The sequence below is a fragment of the Gallus gallus genome, chromosome 2 (assembly GCF_016699485.2).
Source record: "Gallus gallus isolate bGalGal1 chromosome 2, bGalGal1.mat.broiler.GRCg7b, whole genome shotgun sequence".
Taxonomy (NCBI): Eukaryota; Metazoa; Chordata; class Aves; order Galliformes; family Phasianidae; genus Gallus; species Gallus gallus.
In genome coordinates this window covers 4,943,674-4,961,317 of record NC_052533.1, presented here as the reverse complement: position 1 = coordinate 4,961,317, position 17,644 = coordinate 4,943,674, and the positions used below count along the sequence as shown (strand labels likewise).

Sequence of the window (17,644 nt, the reverse complement as noted above, 5' to 3'; positions counted from 1 at the left end):
TGCAAAGCAGGATGTTATTGCTTATGCAGAGAGACATCAGTATGAGTCCAAGGAAAAGGGAGATGTCCCTGAGAGCTGTGTGATTCATTAGATGCTGAAATTGGGATGGGCAAGTGCCTTGGGCAAAGTTTGAGGGAGCTGGGTTTGTTCAGCCTGGAGAAGGATCCAGGAGGCCTCACTGCAATCTTCCAGTACTTAAAAGGAGCTTATAATCAGGAGGGAGACTGACTCTTTCCGTGATTTGATAGTGATAGAACAAGGAAGAATGGTTTTAAAGAAAAGAGGGGAGATTTAGATGAGATTTAGGAGGAAATTTTTCACTCAGGGGGCAGCACAGGCTGCCCAGAGAGCTGTGGGTGCCCCATCCATGGAGGTGCCCAAGGCCAGGTTGGACAGGGCCCTGGACAGCCTGGCCTGGTGGGGGGCTACCAGCCCATGGCAGGGGATTGGAAATAGATGATCTTTAAGTCCATCCCAAAGCAAGCCATTCTATGATATGATTCTATGACCTATTCAGCCCTTGTGAAATGAAGATGATCACAAGAACAATCTCCTTCTATGAATAGCGTCACCTTAGGGTGACAGAGTTTACAAGAGGGCACTGAAGCTTTCCCAGGTCATTAGCAAGGCCTGTCTGGTGACATTATGAAGAACAGCCTCAAGAAGTCATGTCTGCATTAGTACATGAGACAGCAGCCATGTCTGAGTCACTCACAGGGAGATTTTATAGACGAAATCTGACCTCTTTGCCACAGGGGATGCTGATGGATGAGGAGTGGAAAGGAAGAACATGAGCCACGCACAAGAGGGTAAGCTCAGAGATTTCAGCTGCCAATGCAGGATGGGTTCAAAACGCCTCTGCAATGGAAGATCTCCTTGGCCAAGTCATCCCAGAGTGTAGAAGACACAGATTTTGGCTACAAGGAACCTCTGGAGCAGCCAAGAGACCTTTGCCAAATTACACACCACATTTCATACGCTGAGGGTAATCCAGGTTTCCAGTTTCCAGGAATAAAGATACAAACCACTAAGAAAGACTGCCCAGGAAATAGTTGGGACACACAGCAGAAATCAGGCCAATCTCCTTTTCAAGTCACATCAGAACTTCGGGCACACCTCCTATCCCCAAATTCTGTGTGTTCTGAATAACTGTGTAACGAGTCCACTGTTTTTCCTAAAGATACTCTCTCAGTCAAATCTGTTTTCAGATTATCTCCAAAATGCTGTAGTTTAGATTAAGTGTTATGACTGACCAGGGTTTCTACCTGGGACCAATGAAAACTGACAGCTTTAGGACATAGCTGTCAACATCAAGCCAACATGTTGACCAGACATCTTTCGTGGTCCAAAGTAAAAGTACAAAGAAAACTTTTCTGCTTCCCTTTCCTGGCACCAGGCTGGGCTACCCAACCATGAAGCCATAAATGAGAGCAGGAAATTTGGTAAACGGCACAGGGTTCGAGATGGGACAGGGAGATCACTCACCAATCACCATCATGGACAAAACAGACTTTGTGCTGGGAGAACAATATGAATTATTGCCTATTGTAACCGGAGCAGTGTGAATTAAAAGCAAACTAAAATCACTTTCCCTTGTGGCTCTGCTCACGGAGGGCACCTTGCAGCCCCACCCGCTACCAAAACCTTTACACATAAACCCAACCCAAATGGCTGGTGACAAAGTGCATGCCAGAGGACTCCGGTATATCATTTTAGTGGGGGAACACGCTGGTTGAAGTGCTCGTTTTATCACACCTGATTAGGTGTTTAGTGCTCGTACAGTTTAAACATTAATATTGCACTATTTAAGTGATATGCTTTGCAGTAGCCTGGCCATAGAGGTAGTCACCATGGTCGAGTTTGGGGAGTTGATAAGTGCTGTGGGGGAGTTTTGCCTCTATCAGAAACTGCTGGTGCTGTTGCTCTCCCTCCCACTACTTCTTAATCCTTTCCAAATGGTTGGCCAAGTGTTCATGGTTGTGGACGTGCCTCACTACTGCAACACGGACTGGATCCGTGCTGTCGGCCCCAACCTGACTGAGGAAGAGCAGCTGAACCTCACCGTGCCCCGGGACGCAGATGGGGAGTACGAGCAGTGCTCCATGTACTCACCCGTGGACTGGGACCTCGACTCCATCATGGCATATGGCCTGAATGCCACGGAGAAGTGCAGCAGTGGCTGGGTGTACCCCACAGCACAGCAGCCATCCCTGCTCACCGAGGTCTGTATGTCCTTGTGATGCTGTGTGGATTTGGGACGATGGGATGGGATGGGATGGGAGCATCCTGTGCTGTAGGTTGGTTCAAGGAAAAGCCACAGTGCTCACCATGCATCTTCTTTTCAGCGTCCAGGTAACTCACAGTGCATGTTGCATGGAGGGACCTTTTCAGCCTCTGTGCCACAGTTTTAGCTATCCTTCTGCCTGATTCTCCTTACATCCCCATTCCACTGAATAATATTTACCTTTCCAGAGCTTTACTTGTAGTTGAGTTTTCTAGGGCCTCCAGATACTTCAGGGCTTGGGCAAGATGTCCTACTGATCATGAAGATGAGCAACGGCTCTGCCTACTGATTTCCCCAACTTCTCCCTCTCTGAACCTCTGTTTGCTCTTCCTCATTTCCCTCTTCCTTTTTCCTCACTCCTAGCTCCAACACCTTCTCATGAGTACCTTCCTCCAAGTTCTCTGCTACTCTCCTGTCTCTCTCCCTCCCTCCTGCCCCAGGCTGTCCTGCCCTTGCAGCCAGGGAAGCAAGGTGCTGAGATTCCTGTCCCAAGCTCCTACTTTAAGCATAAAATCCCAGGCAGGAGGTTCCTCTGGGGTATCTAGGCTGGAGGGAGTCCTGCAGGTCGTAGTGCTTTGGGCATCATTGAGTTCCCAGTGGATCTGTCCCATATTCAACCTGTGCAGTTCATGTACACAGTAGAGACTCATACCTTTAGGAGTGAGATCTCTGCTCTCAGGGCCTACAGCGAGAGCCTGGGCACACATTTCCCATGTTTGCCTGGGACCAGAAGCAGTGCCCATCCTGAGAAACTTGGACCACTCCAAAGCAAAAGTATCTGTGTTTCCTTCCTCCAGTTTGACCTTGTGTGCGACAGGAAGGACCTGAGTGACATCTCCCAGTCTGTCTACATGGTGGGGCTTCTCGTAGGAGCTATAATCTTTGGACCACTCAGTGACAGGTGAGGAGACACAAATACCTGCCTAGAATTACTGCCTGGCACCCACAAACAGCATCACTGAGACTTCAGGATGCCCATGCACTCATTAATGGATAATGAATGAAGAAATACCCCCTCCACAGAACTCAGTCCCTTGCCTGAGCAAGAGCATCTCAGTTGTCTGTAGATGTCTGAGAAGTAATGGGAGATACAGCCTTATGGAAGTGGGGGGGTCATTCAGCAATCATGATTCCAGTCCCAGTTGATGTCTCAGCTACACAAGGATTTCACAGACCTACATTTGGGCACCTTCAGCTGCTAACCAGAGCATGTGTGCTTCCTCTTTGTGCCTCTGCTCTGCTTACAGTAACCCTGGCCAAAGTTCTCAGATCGTGGGAGCCCAGGGCCACACAGGGATCATGGAAGGAAGAAAGGCACAGTCTGCATACAGTCTATGTCAGAGTTGAACCAGTAATACAGCCTGTTTCAGTTTCAGTCTGATCCTCTTTGCACTCAGCAGAGGTGGTGTGGAGGCCTTCCAAGGGCTTGGTGCTTTGAAAGTGACCTTAACCTTTGCTGGCACCACATCTGGTCAGAAGTGGCAATGCTCCTTTTCCTGTCTGCTCCTTTCTGAGTCAAGGAGCTTTGTGTATCCCTGTGTATCCCTCTGGGCTCTTCCCTATACCCATGGGGTCTCTCCAGATACTAATTGTGCCCTCTTTCTTCTTCCACAGGATCGGCCGCCGGCCAGTCCTTCTGATCTCCATTCTTGGCCAGAGTTTGTTTGGTTTAGTAATTGCCTTTTTGCCCAATTTCATTGTATACATGGTCTTCAGATGTATCATGGCAACGGCTATGTCAGGAATTCTGATTACTACCTTGCCCTTAGGTGAGTAGGCTGCCCTTGATGTGAGGCAGATTGATGAGGCCTCTCAAAGATGCAGTATAAAAAGGGACATAAATGATAGTCCTGGACATTTTAAAGGCATTTCTCTCAAAGGAAGGCTCTGTGATAGACCTGGTCCTTCTCCCCCAGGAACATGACCCATATGAACGATTCTCCAGGACAAGGCCTAAAGAAAGAGGCATGGAATCTATGGGGAGGTCCATTACAGGGACTGTGCTGCCAACCCAGAAGATGCTGTAAGCCCTGGACAGGGACATGCAGTGTCTTCATTGTGTGAGGCCATTTCTAACATGTCACTGGCAATGTCCTGGAGGTCCTACTGCCAGCCTCCAGACTCTTGTAGAGCTCTTCTCTAGGAGAGACACAGTGTCTGAATGAGGGGAAATCATTCACAATGATGACACTGAATCTTCATTGTTCTTTCCAGCTACAGAATGGGTTGGTGTCTCCTATCGACCACAGGCAGTGCTTATAACTCACTGCTTTTTAGCTGCTGGACAACTGGTCTTGGCTGGCTTGAGTTACGGTATTCGTAACTGGAGGTTGCTCCAGATAGCAGGATCTGCTCCTATGTTTGCCCTTTTCTTCTACTACTGGTAAGTGGCAGGTGGGCAGTGAGCACCTTGCAAGCATGACAGATGCTGAAGGGGCTTCACATATCATACCCACTGCTGTTGGCGGGGGGACAACCTATGAGGAAGCTCAGCAGGTCACAGGGCTGTTTTCTGATCTCACCTCCTTCGCAGGGTGCTACCAGAGTCAGCTCGCTGGCTGGTGACAAAAGGCAAAATAGAAGAAGCTAAGAAGTATCTTAAGAAGGCAGCATCCATCAACAAACGCACCATTCCTCCAGAACTGCTTGACCAGGTACAGCAGTGGCATGCCTTGTAGACCCCAGAGCCCTGCCTCTGTGCTTGCAGCCCCTGGGGCAGCACGATTAAGCCAGCAAAGAAAGACCTGGGAAGATGCTGGTGTTTCCAATTCAGAAAAGATTTGTAGAAGATTTTGGGCCATTGGGCAAAGAGTTTTCCATGCATGCGGGGGACCACTGAATGATGGGTGATGGATGTAAACTCCAGTTTAAGCTGACACGAGACAAGGTCAGGGAGGAGGCGCATCTTCTGCTGAGGCTCAGCCTACAGCATTTCCAGAGTTCACCACGGGAGAAAGAAAGGAGGAACCCAGATCCTCCCCTTACTTTTCTGCAGCAAAAACTGCACAAGGGTTGAGGTTGAGCATGAGTTCCTTGCTCTGTGGTTTTCCGTGTCTAAATATCTGAGGAGGGGTTTACCCACCTTCCCAATCCGTGCACCATACACTGGCAAAATGTTCATCCCAAGGAACCCCTCAGATCCCAAACTCTTGCTCAGGACACCCGGTCCCCGGGCACAAGAGCCCAGCCCCACTGGGCTGCCGTCCTTCCCAATACAGCTGTGGTCACCTCCATGTCCTGCTGGGGTTCCCCTTCAGCTGGAAAAAGAGCTAGCCACGGGTTTCCTTTGCCTGCTCTGACTCTGTCTTTCTGGTTGTTGAAGCTGAAGTGTGAGACCCAGACCAAGTCTGGAAGTATTCTGGATCTCCTTCGGAAGAAGCACCTCCTGAAGGTGACTTTAATCATGTCGTGTGCCTGGTAAGTCACCCCCTGGTTCCTTCTTTCCTAACCTCCATGTGAAGAGAAGAAGGCCTTTGGGGTTATTCACAAGTGCAAATTCACTTCACAATTTGGGGGTCATGGGATCATAGAATCAGTAAGGTAGGAAAGATGAACAAGTCCAACCATCAATCCATGCCTGTGACCACCAGTGAATCATCATGGAACCACAGAATCCCAGAGTGGCTTGATTTGGAAGAGACCTCGAGAATCACCAGGTTCTAACCATGCTGCCACAGGCAGGGTTGCCAGATGCTAAATTAAGTACTAGATCAGATATCCCAGAGCCCCATCACATCTATATATCTGTTATCCTTTCTCTGCAGACTGCACCAGATACACCTTTTGTGGGCATGGGGAGAAGATGATTATTCTAGATACTGTGGGGGTTGTGGGAAGAACTGGAGCAATTCCAATTTTGTGGGAATCTCTGGAGTTTGGGGCAGTTTTGTGTCCCTACAGAAATTCTGCTTATAGCCTGTATATTGCTGAGCATATTGGTGTCCATGGTGTTTTATCTCATTTAACTCTATTCTACAAAATTATCACAGGTGTTGACCAGAATTAAAGTAGAGATTCCTGGAAATTTAGCCAAATAAGTTACATGTATTCTAACTAGCCTATATTTTTAAAGGAAAAAAAAATCATGAATAATCAACTGATTACTTACTCTATTCCATTGAATTTCAGGTTTATGGATAGTCTAGTCTACTACGGTTTGAGCCTTAATGTGACAGGCTTTGGTCTCGACATCTACCTGACACAACTTGCTTTTGGGGTAGTGGAGATACCAGGTCGTATTTGCTGCATTTACCTGCTACAGTGGTTTGGGAGGAAAAAAGTCCAAGCTGTTCTCCTACTGCTGGCTGGCTTGATGTGTCTCATCATTGTTGGCATCCCTGAAGGTGAACAACCTCTTCCCAACACAAGGGAGAGCCCCAGCTCTTTTTAATTTCTTTCAGAACCTGTCCCCCCTTATCTGTTTCTAACTACAGTTTCCCTACACTATGTACCTTTGCCCCTGCTGTTATGCTGGTGAGGCAAGTAAGGTAGGTTTGTAACATGCTTTCAAGCTATTGAATCATAGATTCATAGAATCATACAGGTTGGAAAAACCATTAAGATCATCTGGTCCAACTATCAACCCATGCCTGTGACTGCTCTACACCATGTCCCTCAGTGCCACATCTCCACATTTCTTCAACACCTCCCTGGGCAGCCTGTTCCAGTGCATTACCACTCTTTCCAAGAATTTTTTCCTCACATCCATCCTGAATCTCCCCTGGAGCAACTTGAGGCCATTCCTTCTTGTCTTATTGCTAGTTACTGTATCTACTGTATGCAATGTTTGCAAATAAGCATTCCCCAATGACTTGCAGTGGCTTATTTAGGAAATGTTCAAGGACTGAGGAGAAATATGGGTTTCCTTTGGTAGCTGTCCAGAGGGTATTTTGCTGAAAAGGATATGCTAGGAGGGGTATCCAATACCTTAGGTGGCAGATCTGCTTGGAAAGTCCATTGGAATCACACAATCATATAATTGTTTGAGTTGGAGGGACGTTTAAAGGCCATCTAGCCCAACTCCTCTGCAGAGAACAGAGACAACTATTGCTTGATCAGAGCCCCATCCAGCCTGACCTTGAATGTCTCCAAGGATGGGTCATCCACTGTCTGTATGGGCAACCTGCACCAATGCCTCATTGCCGTTATTGTAAAGGACTTCTTCCTTATCACCAATCTATATCTCACCTCTTTTACTTTAAAACCATTTCTCCTTGTCCAATCACAAGAGACCCTGCTAAAGCGGGCTGTCTCCAAAAAACCAACTGCAGAGACCCAAGGTCCTGCTTGAACCTTCTCCATGGGCATCACAGCAGCCATCTCTTCTCTTCCCCTCAGACCAGGCTGTGGCAATCACCGTCCTGGCAGTCATCGGCAAGTTTGCCGCAAGTGCCTCCTTCTCCACCTCCTATGTCTACGCTGCAGAGCTCTTCCCCACCATCATCAGGTGAGACTCCCCCATACCTTATGGCTTCCCGTGATGGTGGGAGGACACAGGGATGCACAATCCAACCCAAGTGCTGGTGGTGAAGGGGCAGGATAGAGGAACCACGACATAGCCACCATGGCTGCCCCTTGCACCTCCTCATGGTGTAGAGCTGGTCTTCGGTAGGGCTGAGCCCAGCCTACTTCTTCCACTTTCCCCTCACTCCCACAGGCAGAGCGGCGTGGGGCTGTGCTCAATGGCAGCGCGGGTGGCGGGGATTGTCGCCCCGTTGATCCGCCTCCTGGAGCAGTACCACCATGCCATCCCCATGGCTGTCTACGGTGGTGCCACTGTGCTAGGGGGGCTGCTCTGCTTCCTGCTGCCCGAGACCCGTGGGGTTGAACTGCCAGATGGCACGGAGACAGATAACCCCCAAAAGAGGTGAGTGCTTGGAGCTCTACATTTAAAGCAAAAAAAAAAAAAAAAAAAAAAAAAAGTGAAAATTTTAGGACAAACAGTTGGAAGCTAGAATGGTTACAGCATGATTTCTTCCTCTCTCCTTCATGTCTCCAGAAGCAAATTGCAGGCCCTGTCCAAGACAGACAGCAAAGAGAAAGAAATAAACACAGAGAAAGATATCTAAAGATGCTCAGAAAGCAAGGGATGAACAGACAAACAGATACTAAAGGTGTACTCTAACAGAATCCAACCTTAAAGCAGAGCAACGAGGCGCTGCTGTCTGGAAACTGGTCTTGCAGATGATCAACAAACTCACTACTCACAGTCACAGGGAGAGGAGATCTGTGTCACTGCGCTTGGAAAAGACGCGCTTGGGACTGTTCTTGAGACCCAGTCTGTTGTGCCTGGCTGTGCGAGTCCTCCCTGACGTGTTTCCCAGACCCTTGCAAACTGGTACCCGTGGAACCATCCTTGTTGTGATTTACAGCAATAAAGAATTGCCAGCAGAGCAGCGTTACTGGGCAAGCGAGCGCCGGACTGTGTCCCTCCTGCACTGAGCGCTGGGGTCATCAGCCTTGGCGGCGGTCCGAGCCTCCATGTCTGATCAGGATGTCACCAAAACCCTGTCACACGTATTTAGGTTTTCTTTCAATGTGGTGTTGAATTTCTACAGGAATAATATGAATTATACTTGGAGTTTGATAAGAGACACTTGTCATGCAATACGTGAGGAATAAATGGTGTTGATTTCTTTTTTTTTTTTCCTACAGTCTCACAGTTGGCCTTGGTAACTGCTGTTGGCTCTGGAGTGTTTTCTGCACAGAAATTGTAAGCCTGTCATGTAACACACAGATGGAGACGTGTTTGGTTTCCATCAGCCACAAACAATGCAGAAACAGAGTGTTTAAGCAGAATGAGTGGGTTCAATTAGGACATTTTTTATTTCTGAGTCCTTACCTTGTTCCCTGGACCTTGCTGGCCACTGAGGGTTCTTAGTGTTTTGTTCCTGAAGGATGAGGTGTCCCAAGTCCAGGCCAAGCAAGCTCGGAGGCTCACAAGATCTCCCCAAATTGCACATTAACTGATCTGTTTCAGCACACCCTTCACAGTGTCCCTGGCATTTGTTCATCATTACCTTCAGCACCTTCCCACAGTTGGCCCTCCCATCATGGTTTCATAAACTCTTCCACCAAGGCCTTGCATCTGCTGCTCCTATTAGTCCCTACCTCTCCCAGAGCCTTCCCACTCCCTCCACTTGGATATGGGGTTGTCCTGTTTCCCTTACTTATCCCTTCAGATCACCTCAGGCACTTTTTACCTTCTGCCCATGACCTCACTAGGATGGGAGACCATAACATTCCATTGTACGGATGCAAAAGTGTGTTGCATTTACAGAAGCTATTCTAACTTGAGTCTGCGCTATCAGCTCTATTTGTTACTGTGCAGGACAACGTGTAGACAAGCTAGCAATGACATTAAACACAGCAATACCATTGGACAACTTCCAATTCCTGATGAGCTGTGGAAAACACCATCAGTCAAACTGTTTGGGTGCTCTTCAGCCAAAAATGAAACATTCAGTGGTCTTCACACTAAACAAGTGCAGTTGTCTGGAGAAAAGGAGACAAAACGGATCTGCAGCTTACAAGAAGCATGAATGGGGTGGACACAGAAGTACATCAAGTGTGCCTGGATAGCTTTATTTGTGAAGTGAACTGAAACAAACCGTCTCAGAGAAGACTTCATAAAGGTGAAGCCATGATTCACTCCATAACTGTGTGCTTTATTCCAAGCTCTTCTCTCAACTTCCACTTTCATCCCCTTATTTTTCATAACAGCCTAACAGAGGCAGCTGCCAGCCTTTGCCAAGGAAAGAGTGTTCTCAATCAAAGGATGGAGCATCTCCATATTCAGTTCCACTGAACAAGAGCATCTCAGCCACAGCTTATCAAATCGCCTGACCAGCAGTGCTGCAGAGAGATAACACCAGAGCCAGTCCCTCCTGGTGGGACATTGTTGCATGTCACTGATTTTATCTAGAATGTTGTCTTCAGCAAACCACACATCCGTGGGATACTTTGGTCCAAGGAAAACCATGTAGGTATGACGAGGAAGAAATAATGTCTCATCTGAAAATTTCTCAGCATTACTAGAAACAAATAAGCCTTTCAGCTGTATGCAGTCAAAGCTGTAGCACCACCACTGTATAACTTTCTGGGCTTCAACATTTAAATATACATGGATATAGCAAGAGGGAAGGGAAGGGGAGGGAAGGGGAGGGAAGGGAAGGGAAGGGAAGGGAAGGGAAGGGAAGGGAAGGGAAGGGAAGGGAAGGGAAGGGAAGGGAAGGGAAGGGAAGGGAAGGGAAGGGAAGGGAAGGGAAGGGAAGGGAAGGGAAGGGAAGGGAAGGGAAGGGAAGGGAAGGGAAGGGAAGGGAAGGGAAGGGAAGGGAAGGGAAGGGAAGGGAAGGGAAGGGAAGGGAAGGGAAGGGAAGGGAAGGGAAGGGAAGGGAAGCGGAGGGAAGGGAAGGGAAGCGGAGGGAAGGGAAGCGGAGGGAAGGGGAGGGGAGGGAAGGGGAGGGGAGGGGAGGCGAGGCGAGGCGAGGCGAGGCGAGGCGAGGCGAGGCGAGGCGAGGCGAGGCGAGGCGAGGCGAGGCGAGGCGAGGCGAGGCGAGGCGAGGCGAGGCGAGGGATCTGACAGTCTAAGAGATCAAGTGCCACAACATCTCTCAGTTTCGCAGAACATATAAGTTAATGTGGTTTGTCTACCACAGCCCAATACAACACATCACTACACTTCCATTCAGAGCCACCAGCACCAAGGCACTCTGCTGCCTTATAGACATCCTTGCTCAATGCTTGCTGTTTCTTCTATCATATCCTCTTTTTTTTTCCTCAGCTGATTATCTCAAATCTTAAAAAAGAATAAAACTTAAAGGAGCATTTTTAAAAGTGGGTGAGAAAACCACACTAGACAGTCAAGAGAAATCCCTCTAGCAAGCGTGAGATGGTTTTTAGTGCTGCATCTGAGCTGCCTTTCCCCTCACTGAACACAGTACTTCTTTGCTGGTCTATTCAGTGCTCTGGCAGGTGTCTCACTTTACAGTCTCATGTTTTTGGAGATGGGACAGGAAAGGGTTAGGGAAAATATCGCATCTATTCTAGCTTCTGATTTCTTTCCTTTTTCCTTAAACTAAAAGCATTTCCTCCAGCAAGAGCACTGTTGAACATGAGACAGCACGCAGTGCCTGAGGAGAAGCTATAGAGGGACATATAGGAAGGCAAAAAAGACAAAGAATGACAAGAACTGGCAGTCACTGCTTGAGTGGTAGAGGTACTGTAAATGGAGACCCTGCCTGTCCTCAGCAGTGTCACAGCACCACGTGGCCTTTAATTACAGCTGCTTGTAGGCCCAGCTAGAAGTAAGTGTTCTTTGTGTTCTCATTGACTTGGCCACCATCTTTTACTTTCACATGTCCTGTTTCAGAGCTGCTGCTGTCATTTTCATGGACCTAATAGAACAGAAAAAACTTAACAGCATGGCACAGTATGATTTGACAACAGTCTCCTCCAATTAGGTGAATGACACGCAGCCTTCAGCAACCTGGCTTCCCATACATCATCCACTCTACAACCACTGGTGGAGCCCCTTCCCCTAACAAATGTACTGGGGTGCAATTCCACCCGGCCCAGTGGGGAATGAGGATCTGGGATCTAAGCCATGATGGAAGCTGGAGAGCAAGGCGACAAGGCATTGGCTTTTCCTTGGGGAGGGCAGGGAGAGCCAAGGGAAGCACCCACCACTCCTGGAGCCCCTCCACTTCATGGGCAGCAGTGAAGCAATGGCCACCATGGGCCTGAGATACCTTTTTGGATTAGGCTATGGGCAGATCACCACTAGCATCCTACTCATCTGCTGTAGTGGGGAACCCTCACTTCCTGACTTCCAATCACTGTAAGCCCTTAAAGAGGCCGTTACCCCCTGCCCACACAATGCCAAAGGGCCATTCTGTGGTCCCCCTTTCACCTTCTGACTGAGAGGAGGCAGCAGGAGGGCTGTCAATCACTCACCACTGCTGTGGGTTGGCCTCCCTCTGTGCCATCCGCCAGTTCAACACCACGGGTCTCAGGGAGCAGGAAGCAGAGCAGCCCCCCCAGCACAGTGGTACCACCATAGATGGCCATGGGGATGGCCCGGTGGTGCTGCTCCAGAAGGAGGATCAGTGGGGCGATGATCCCCGCCACCCGCGCCACCATCGAGCACAGCCCCACACCGCTCTGCCTGTGGGAGTGAGGGACAGTGAGAGATACAGGCTGGACTTGTTTCTCTGTCCACACTACTGTGCTTTCCTCCTAGGCCATATCTGCAATGCCTCAGTGAGGGGACAGAACATGGGGACGTCCACGGCACCTCCTTCCTGCCCTAGCACAGAGACCAACCATGGCTGTAGGCCCAGCTGGGCTCTTGTCCTACCATCACCACCGCCACTACCCATGGCAGATTGCCACAACTGGTACTCCTGCAATGAGGACTGGCCCTGCTGGAGGAAAGCCACGAAGCATGGTGAAACCTCACCTGATGATGGTGGGGAAGAGTTCTGCAGTATAGACATAGGCGGATGAGAATGAGGCCGAGGCTGTAAACTTGCCAATGGTGGCCAGGACGGTGATCACCACAGGCTGGTCTGAGGAGAGGAGAAGAAGGGGAGAAGAAGGGGAGAAGAAGAGATTGCTACTTCAGGATTGGTGGCCAGCACTCCTCAGGGATGACAACTGGGGACTCATGGTGACAGCCATGTTGCCTAAAGGAAGTCATCACCACTGTGTCTGAATGTGGACTGTAGCACAGCTCTGGTTTGGGGGCTACCCTCAGCACCCTGCATCCACCTCACCACTCCACTAAGCCCGTAGGGCTCAGCTCTACTTTCTCCTATCACAGTCAACAGGCAAACCTTTTCTAATCAGAGTGGGCCTTGGGTACATGACCAAATCCCTTGTAGCCATAGTATCAGGTTCAGATCAACCCTGACAGATATGTGGAACTGCAGTCAGCCTGGTTGGGACAATGGGACCTGCATAAGAAAGGGAAGGGTCGGGGCTTGGTGGCTTCCTGCATCAGAATCTACGCTGTTGCGACAAGAAAAGCTTGTTCACCTTCAGGGATGACAGTGATTATCAGACACACAAGGCCACTCAGCAGAAGGAAACCACCCTGGGATTTCTTCCTCCCAAACCACTGTAGCATGAGGATACAACCAACACGGCCTGGGATTTCCACTGCTCCAAATGCAAGCTGTGTCAGGTAGATGTCCAGACCAAAATTAGTCACGTTCAGACTCAAACCGTAGTATACAAGGCTGTTAACAAACCTGAAAACCGAGCAGAGTAGCACTAAGCATATAGAACAGCTGTGAGTAAAGACAATATTGATCTCAGACAATATTTTGACCGTGCCCTGGGATTTCCAAGGGACATGAAACCAGACCAGTACCACAGGACTACCAAAGCAGGGACTGTTCAATCTTTTGCACATGCTACACTGCATCTTCAATAGCCTAAAACAGAAATAACCATCAACTTCATCCCAAAACCACATGAGGCAAATGTATATTTATGAGTAACCCCAAAGGCCTTCTTCTCTTCACATGGAGGTTAGGAAAGAAGGAACCAGAGGCTGACTTACCAGGCACACGACATGATTAAAGTCACCTTCAGGAGGTGCTTCTTCCGAAGGAGATCCAGAATACTTCCAGACTTGGTCTGGGTCTCACACTTCAGCTTCAACAACCAGAAAGACTGAGTCAGAACAGGCAAAGGAAACCCGTGGCTAGCTCTTTTTCCAGCTGAAGGGGAACCCCAGCAGGACATGGAGGTGACCATAGCTGTATTGGGAAGGACGGCAGCCCAGTGGGGCTGGGCTCTTGTGCCCGGGGACTGGGTGTCCTGAGCAAGAGTTTGGGATCTGAGGGGTTCCTTGGGATGAACATTTTGCCAGTGTACGGTGCACGGATTGGGAAGGTGGGTAAACCCCTCCTCAGATATTTAGGCACGGAAAACCACAGAGCAAGGAACCCATGCTCAACCTCAACCCTTGTGCAGTTTTTGCTGCAGGAAAGTAAGGGGAGGATCTGGGTTCCTCCTTTCTTTCTCCCGTGGTGAACTCTGGAAATGCTGCAGGCTGAGCCTCAGCAGAAGATGCCCCTCCTCCCTGACCTTGTCTCGTGTCAGCTTAAACTGGAGTTTACATCCATCACCCATCATTCAGTGGTTCCCTGCATGCATGGAAAGCTCTTTACCCAATGGTCCCAAATCTTCTACAAATCTTTTCTGAATTGGAAACACCAGCATCTTCCCAGGTCTTTCTTTGCTGGCTTAATCGTGCTGCTCCAGGGGCTGCGAGCACAGAGGCAGGTCTCTGGGCTCTACAAGGCATGCCACTGCTGTACCTGGTCAAGCAGTTCTGGAGGAATGGTGCGTTTGTTGATGGATGCTGCCTTCTTAAGATACTTCTTAGCTTCTTCTATTTTGCCTTTTGTCACCAGCCAGCGAGCTGACTCTGGTAGCACCCTGCGAAGGAGGTGAGATCAGAAAACAGCCCTGTGACCTGCTGAGCTTCCTCATAAGTTGTCCCCCCGCCACCAGGTCCAGCAACGTGCATGATGTGTGATGGAGGGGCCTAAACACAGCTTCAGCTCAGGCTTCCCAGCCCTACTTCTAGGCCACAGCTGAAGACCCAAATGAAAGCAGCTGCTCCTCTCAGTGGTGCATGGCTTAGGGAGATGTTCTGAGCTCTGCAGAAGGCCCTCCAGCATCTGTCATGTTTGCAAGGTGCTCACTGCCCCCCTGACACTTACCAGATGAAGAGGAAAAGGATAAATATAGGAGCAGATCCTACGATTTGCAGCAACCTCCAGTTCGGGATACCATAACTCAAGCCAGCCAAAATCATTTGTCCAGCAGCAAAACAGCAGTGAGAAAGAAGAACTGCCTGTGGTCGATAGGAGACACCAACCCATTCTGTAGCTGGAAAGAACAAAGATTCAAAGTCATCAACATGACTGATTTCCCCTTATCCAAGCAATGTGTTTCCCCTGAAGAAGAGCTCTCCAGAAGCTGAGAATAGACTGTCAGTCAGAGTGCTGACATCAGACAGATACAAGTCAGCAGAGTTTCATGAGATGCATCACCTTCCTTTATCCCCATGCTGTCCTGTCAGCCTTGAGGAAGAACAGGGCAAAAAAGGCCAGTCTGGGCTATTACAAGGGGACATGTTAAGACGTAAGCCATTCATCTGGGAGGGAGTTTTTCAAGGTGTGCAGGATGACTTTTTGTTTCCTTGCAGACCTTTTCCACTGGATCGTGGGAGACCACATCTATCTGCTCCAGGGAAGGGCATCCGACTCACCTAGGGCCAGTAAGGTCATCATGATCCCTGACACTGAAGCCCCCACGACACATCTGAAGGCCAAGTATACATAGAAATGAGGCACAAGAGCAATTCCTACACCAAACAAACCCTCGAGGAGGATGGAGATCAAGAGAACTGGCCGACGGCCAAACCTGTGGAGGAAGAAGATGACAGCTGATATCATGTCCTGGAGAAGAGAAGGCTCTGGGGAGACCTGAGAGCAGCCCTTCAGTATCTAAAAGAGGGCTGTAGGAAAGAAGGGGACAGACTCTTTAGCAGGGTGTGTTGTGATAGGATAAGGGGAAATGGTCATAACAAAAAAGTGCTTTACAACAAGGGTGGGGAAGCACTGGCACAGGTTGCCCGGAGAGGCCGTGGATGCTCCAGCCCTGCAGACATTCAGGGTCAGGCTGGATGAGGCTTTGAGCACTTCTTCTAGTTGTAGGTGTCCCTGTTCGTTGCAGGGAGTTGGACTAGATGGCTTTTAAAGGTCCCTCCAACTAAGATAATTCTATGAATCCATAGGGAAGAGCTCAAAGGGTTACACAGCAATTTGGGAACCATATACACATGTCCCCTCTCTTGAGGGCAATGAAATTCTGTGCTGTCCCAGTTCCCACACAAAGCACACATCGTGCCCTTCTTTGGACCAGCCTGTTGGCCATGACTTCACAAGATCTGAGGACTTTGGTCAGGGTCACTATAATTTTGTGACACCTGGTGACAAAACACACAGGGTATTGTGGCCAGCCAAGACTGGAGCATTGTGCTGCCCTACACATTGCTGTTTTGGCACAGAGAGTGGACAGTTGCATGCGTCTCCTCACCTGTCACTGAGGAGTCCAAAGATCATGGCTCCCAGGAACATTCCCAGCATATAGATGGACTGTGAGACGTCATTAAGGTTCTTCCTGTCACACACGAGATCAAACTGGAGGAAGGAAACACAGCTGTTTTTTGCAACTAGGCAGCACTTCTGGTCCCAGAGGGCACAGGCTGGCTGCTCAGGCTCTCACTGTAGCCCCTGGGAGCAGAGATCCCAATCCTAAGGATATGAGTCTCTGTTATCTCTATCTATCTCACCGCTGCCCAGAGGGCTGTGGGTGCCCCATTCCTGGAGGTGTCCAAGGTCAGGTTGGATGGGGCCCCGGGCAGCCTGGCCTGGTGGGGGGGCAACCAGCACACAGCAGGGGTTGGAATTGGATGGGCTTTATAGTCCTTTCCAATCCAAGCATTCTATAAGCCTATGATTCCATGATTCTCTGCCAGTGGCCATTAATATCACTCGACCTCACAAGGATCGCGGCTGCAATCCGAGTGATGGAGCCAGGGTTCCCCAGAAAATGCCTGGTGCAAATCTCAGCCCAGCTGCACCACAGCTGGCTTCATCCCATCCCACGTCCCCAAAGCATCACAAGGACATACAGACCTCGGTGAGCAGGGATGGCTGCAGTGCTGTGGGGTACACCCAGCCGCTGCTGCACTTCTCCGTGGCATTCAGGCCATATGCCATGATGGAGTCGAGGTCCCAGTCCACGGGTGAGTACATGGAGCACTGCTCGTACTCCCCATCCGCGTCCCGGGGCACGGTGAGGTTCAGCTGCTCTTCCTCAGTCAGGTTGGGGCCGACAGCACGGATCCAGTCCGTGTTGCAGTAATGAGGCACGTCCACAACCATAAAAAGCTGGCAGAACTGGTGGAAGGCCAGGATGAGGCATGGAGGCAAGGAGAACAACACCAGCCGTCTCTGGAAGGGCCCAAATTCACCAGCTGCTTTCAAATTTTCCCCAATGCCCGACATTGTGAGCTGAGTCTGGAAGAGGACAGTGCTGGGACAGACCTTCCCAAGGACTGGAATTAATGTTTAATCTCAAGATAAACTCTGCAGACGTAGGCAGGCACTACAAATATGTAACGTCTCTTCCAGATAGACTTGACACCCAATGTTTTACCTGTCCTAAGTACACCATGTAATACATTAATCATCTCTGTGCCACCCACAAACACACGGTGTCTGTTACTGGGGAAAGCACGGAGAATCCCTGTTTTGGGAGACCTGGATCACATCT

General features: G+C 49.4%; 2 protein-coding genes across 2 annotated transcripts; one reads left to right on the top strand and one right to left on the bottom strand.

Moving 5' to 3' along the window:
- The first annotated feature begins 1,649 nt into the window (after positions 1-1,649).
- On the top strand, positions 1,650-8,994 carry SLC22A13 (solute carrier family 22 member 13). The gene is made up of 10 exons (XM_418529.8): positions 1,650-2,222; positions 3,082-3,185; positions 3,899-4,053; positions 4,499-4,667; positions 4,818-4,938; positions 5,607-5,701; positions 6,413-6,627; positions 7,622-7,730; positions 7,941-8,150; positions 8,283-8,994. The coding sequence occupies exons 1-10, from the start codon at positions 1,815-1,817 to the stop codon at positions 8,350-8,352; spliced, it is 1,656 nt and encodes a 551-aa protein (XP_418529.6). The 5' UTR covers positions 1,650-1,814; the 3' UTR covers positions 8,353-8,994.
- Positions 8,995-11,262: 2,268 nt separating this feature from the next.
- Positions 11,263-17,411, bottom strand: SLC22A13L (solute carrier family 22 member 13-like). Its single transcript, XM_418528.7, has 10 exons — positions 17,005-17,411; positions 16,403-16,506; positions 15,573-15,727; positions 15,022-15,190; positions 14,614-14,734; positions 13,851-13,945; positions 13,322-13,536; positions 12,744-12,852; positions 12,239-12,449; positions 11,263-11,679 (listed from the first exon to the last, which is right to left on the bottom strand). Exons 1-10 carry the CDS (start codon positions 17,374-17,376, stop codon positions 11,584-11,586), a joined length of 1,647 nt encoding a protein of 548 aa, XP_418528.6. The 5' UTR covers positions 17,377-17,411; the 3' UTR covers positions 11,263-11,583.
- Between the last annotated feature and the right edge of the window lie 233 nt (positions 17,412-17,644).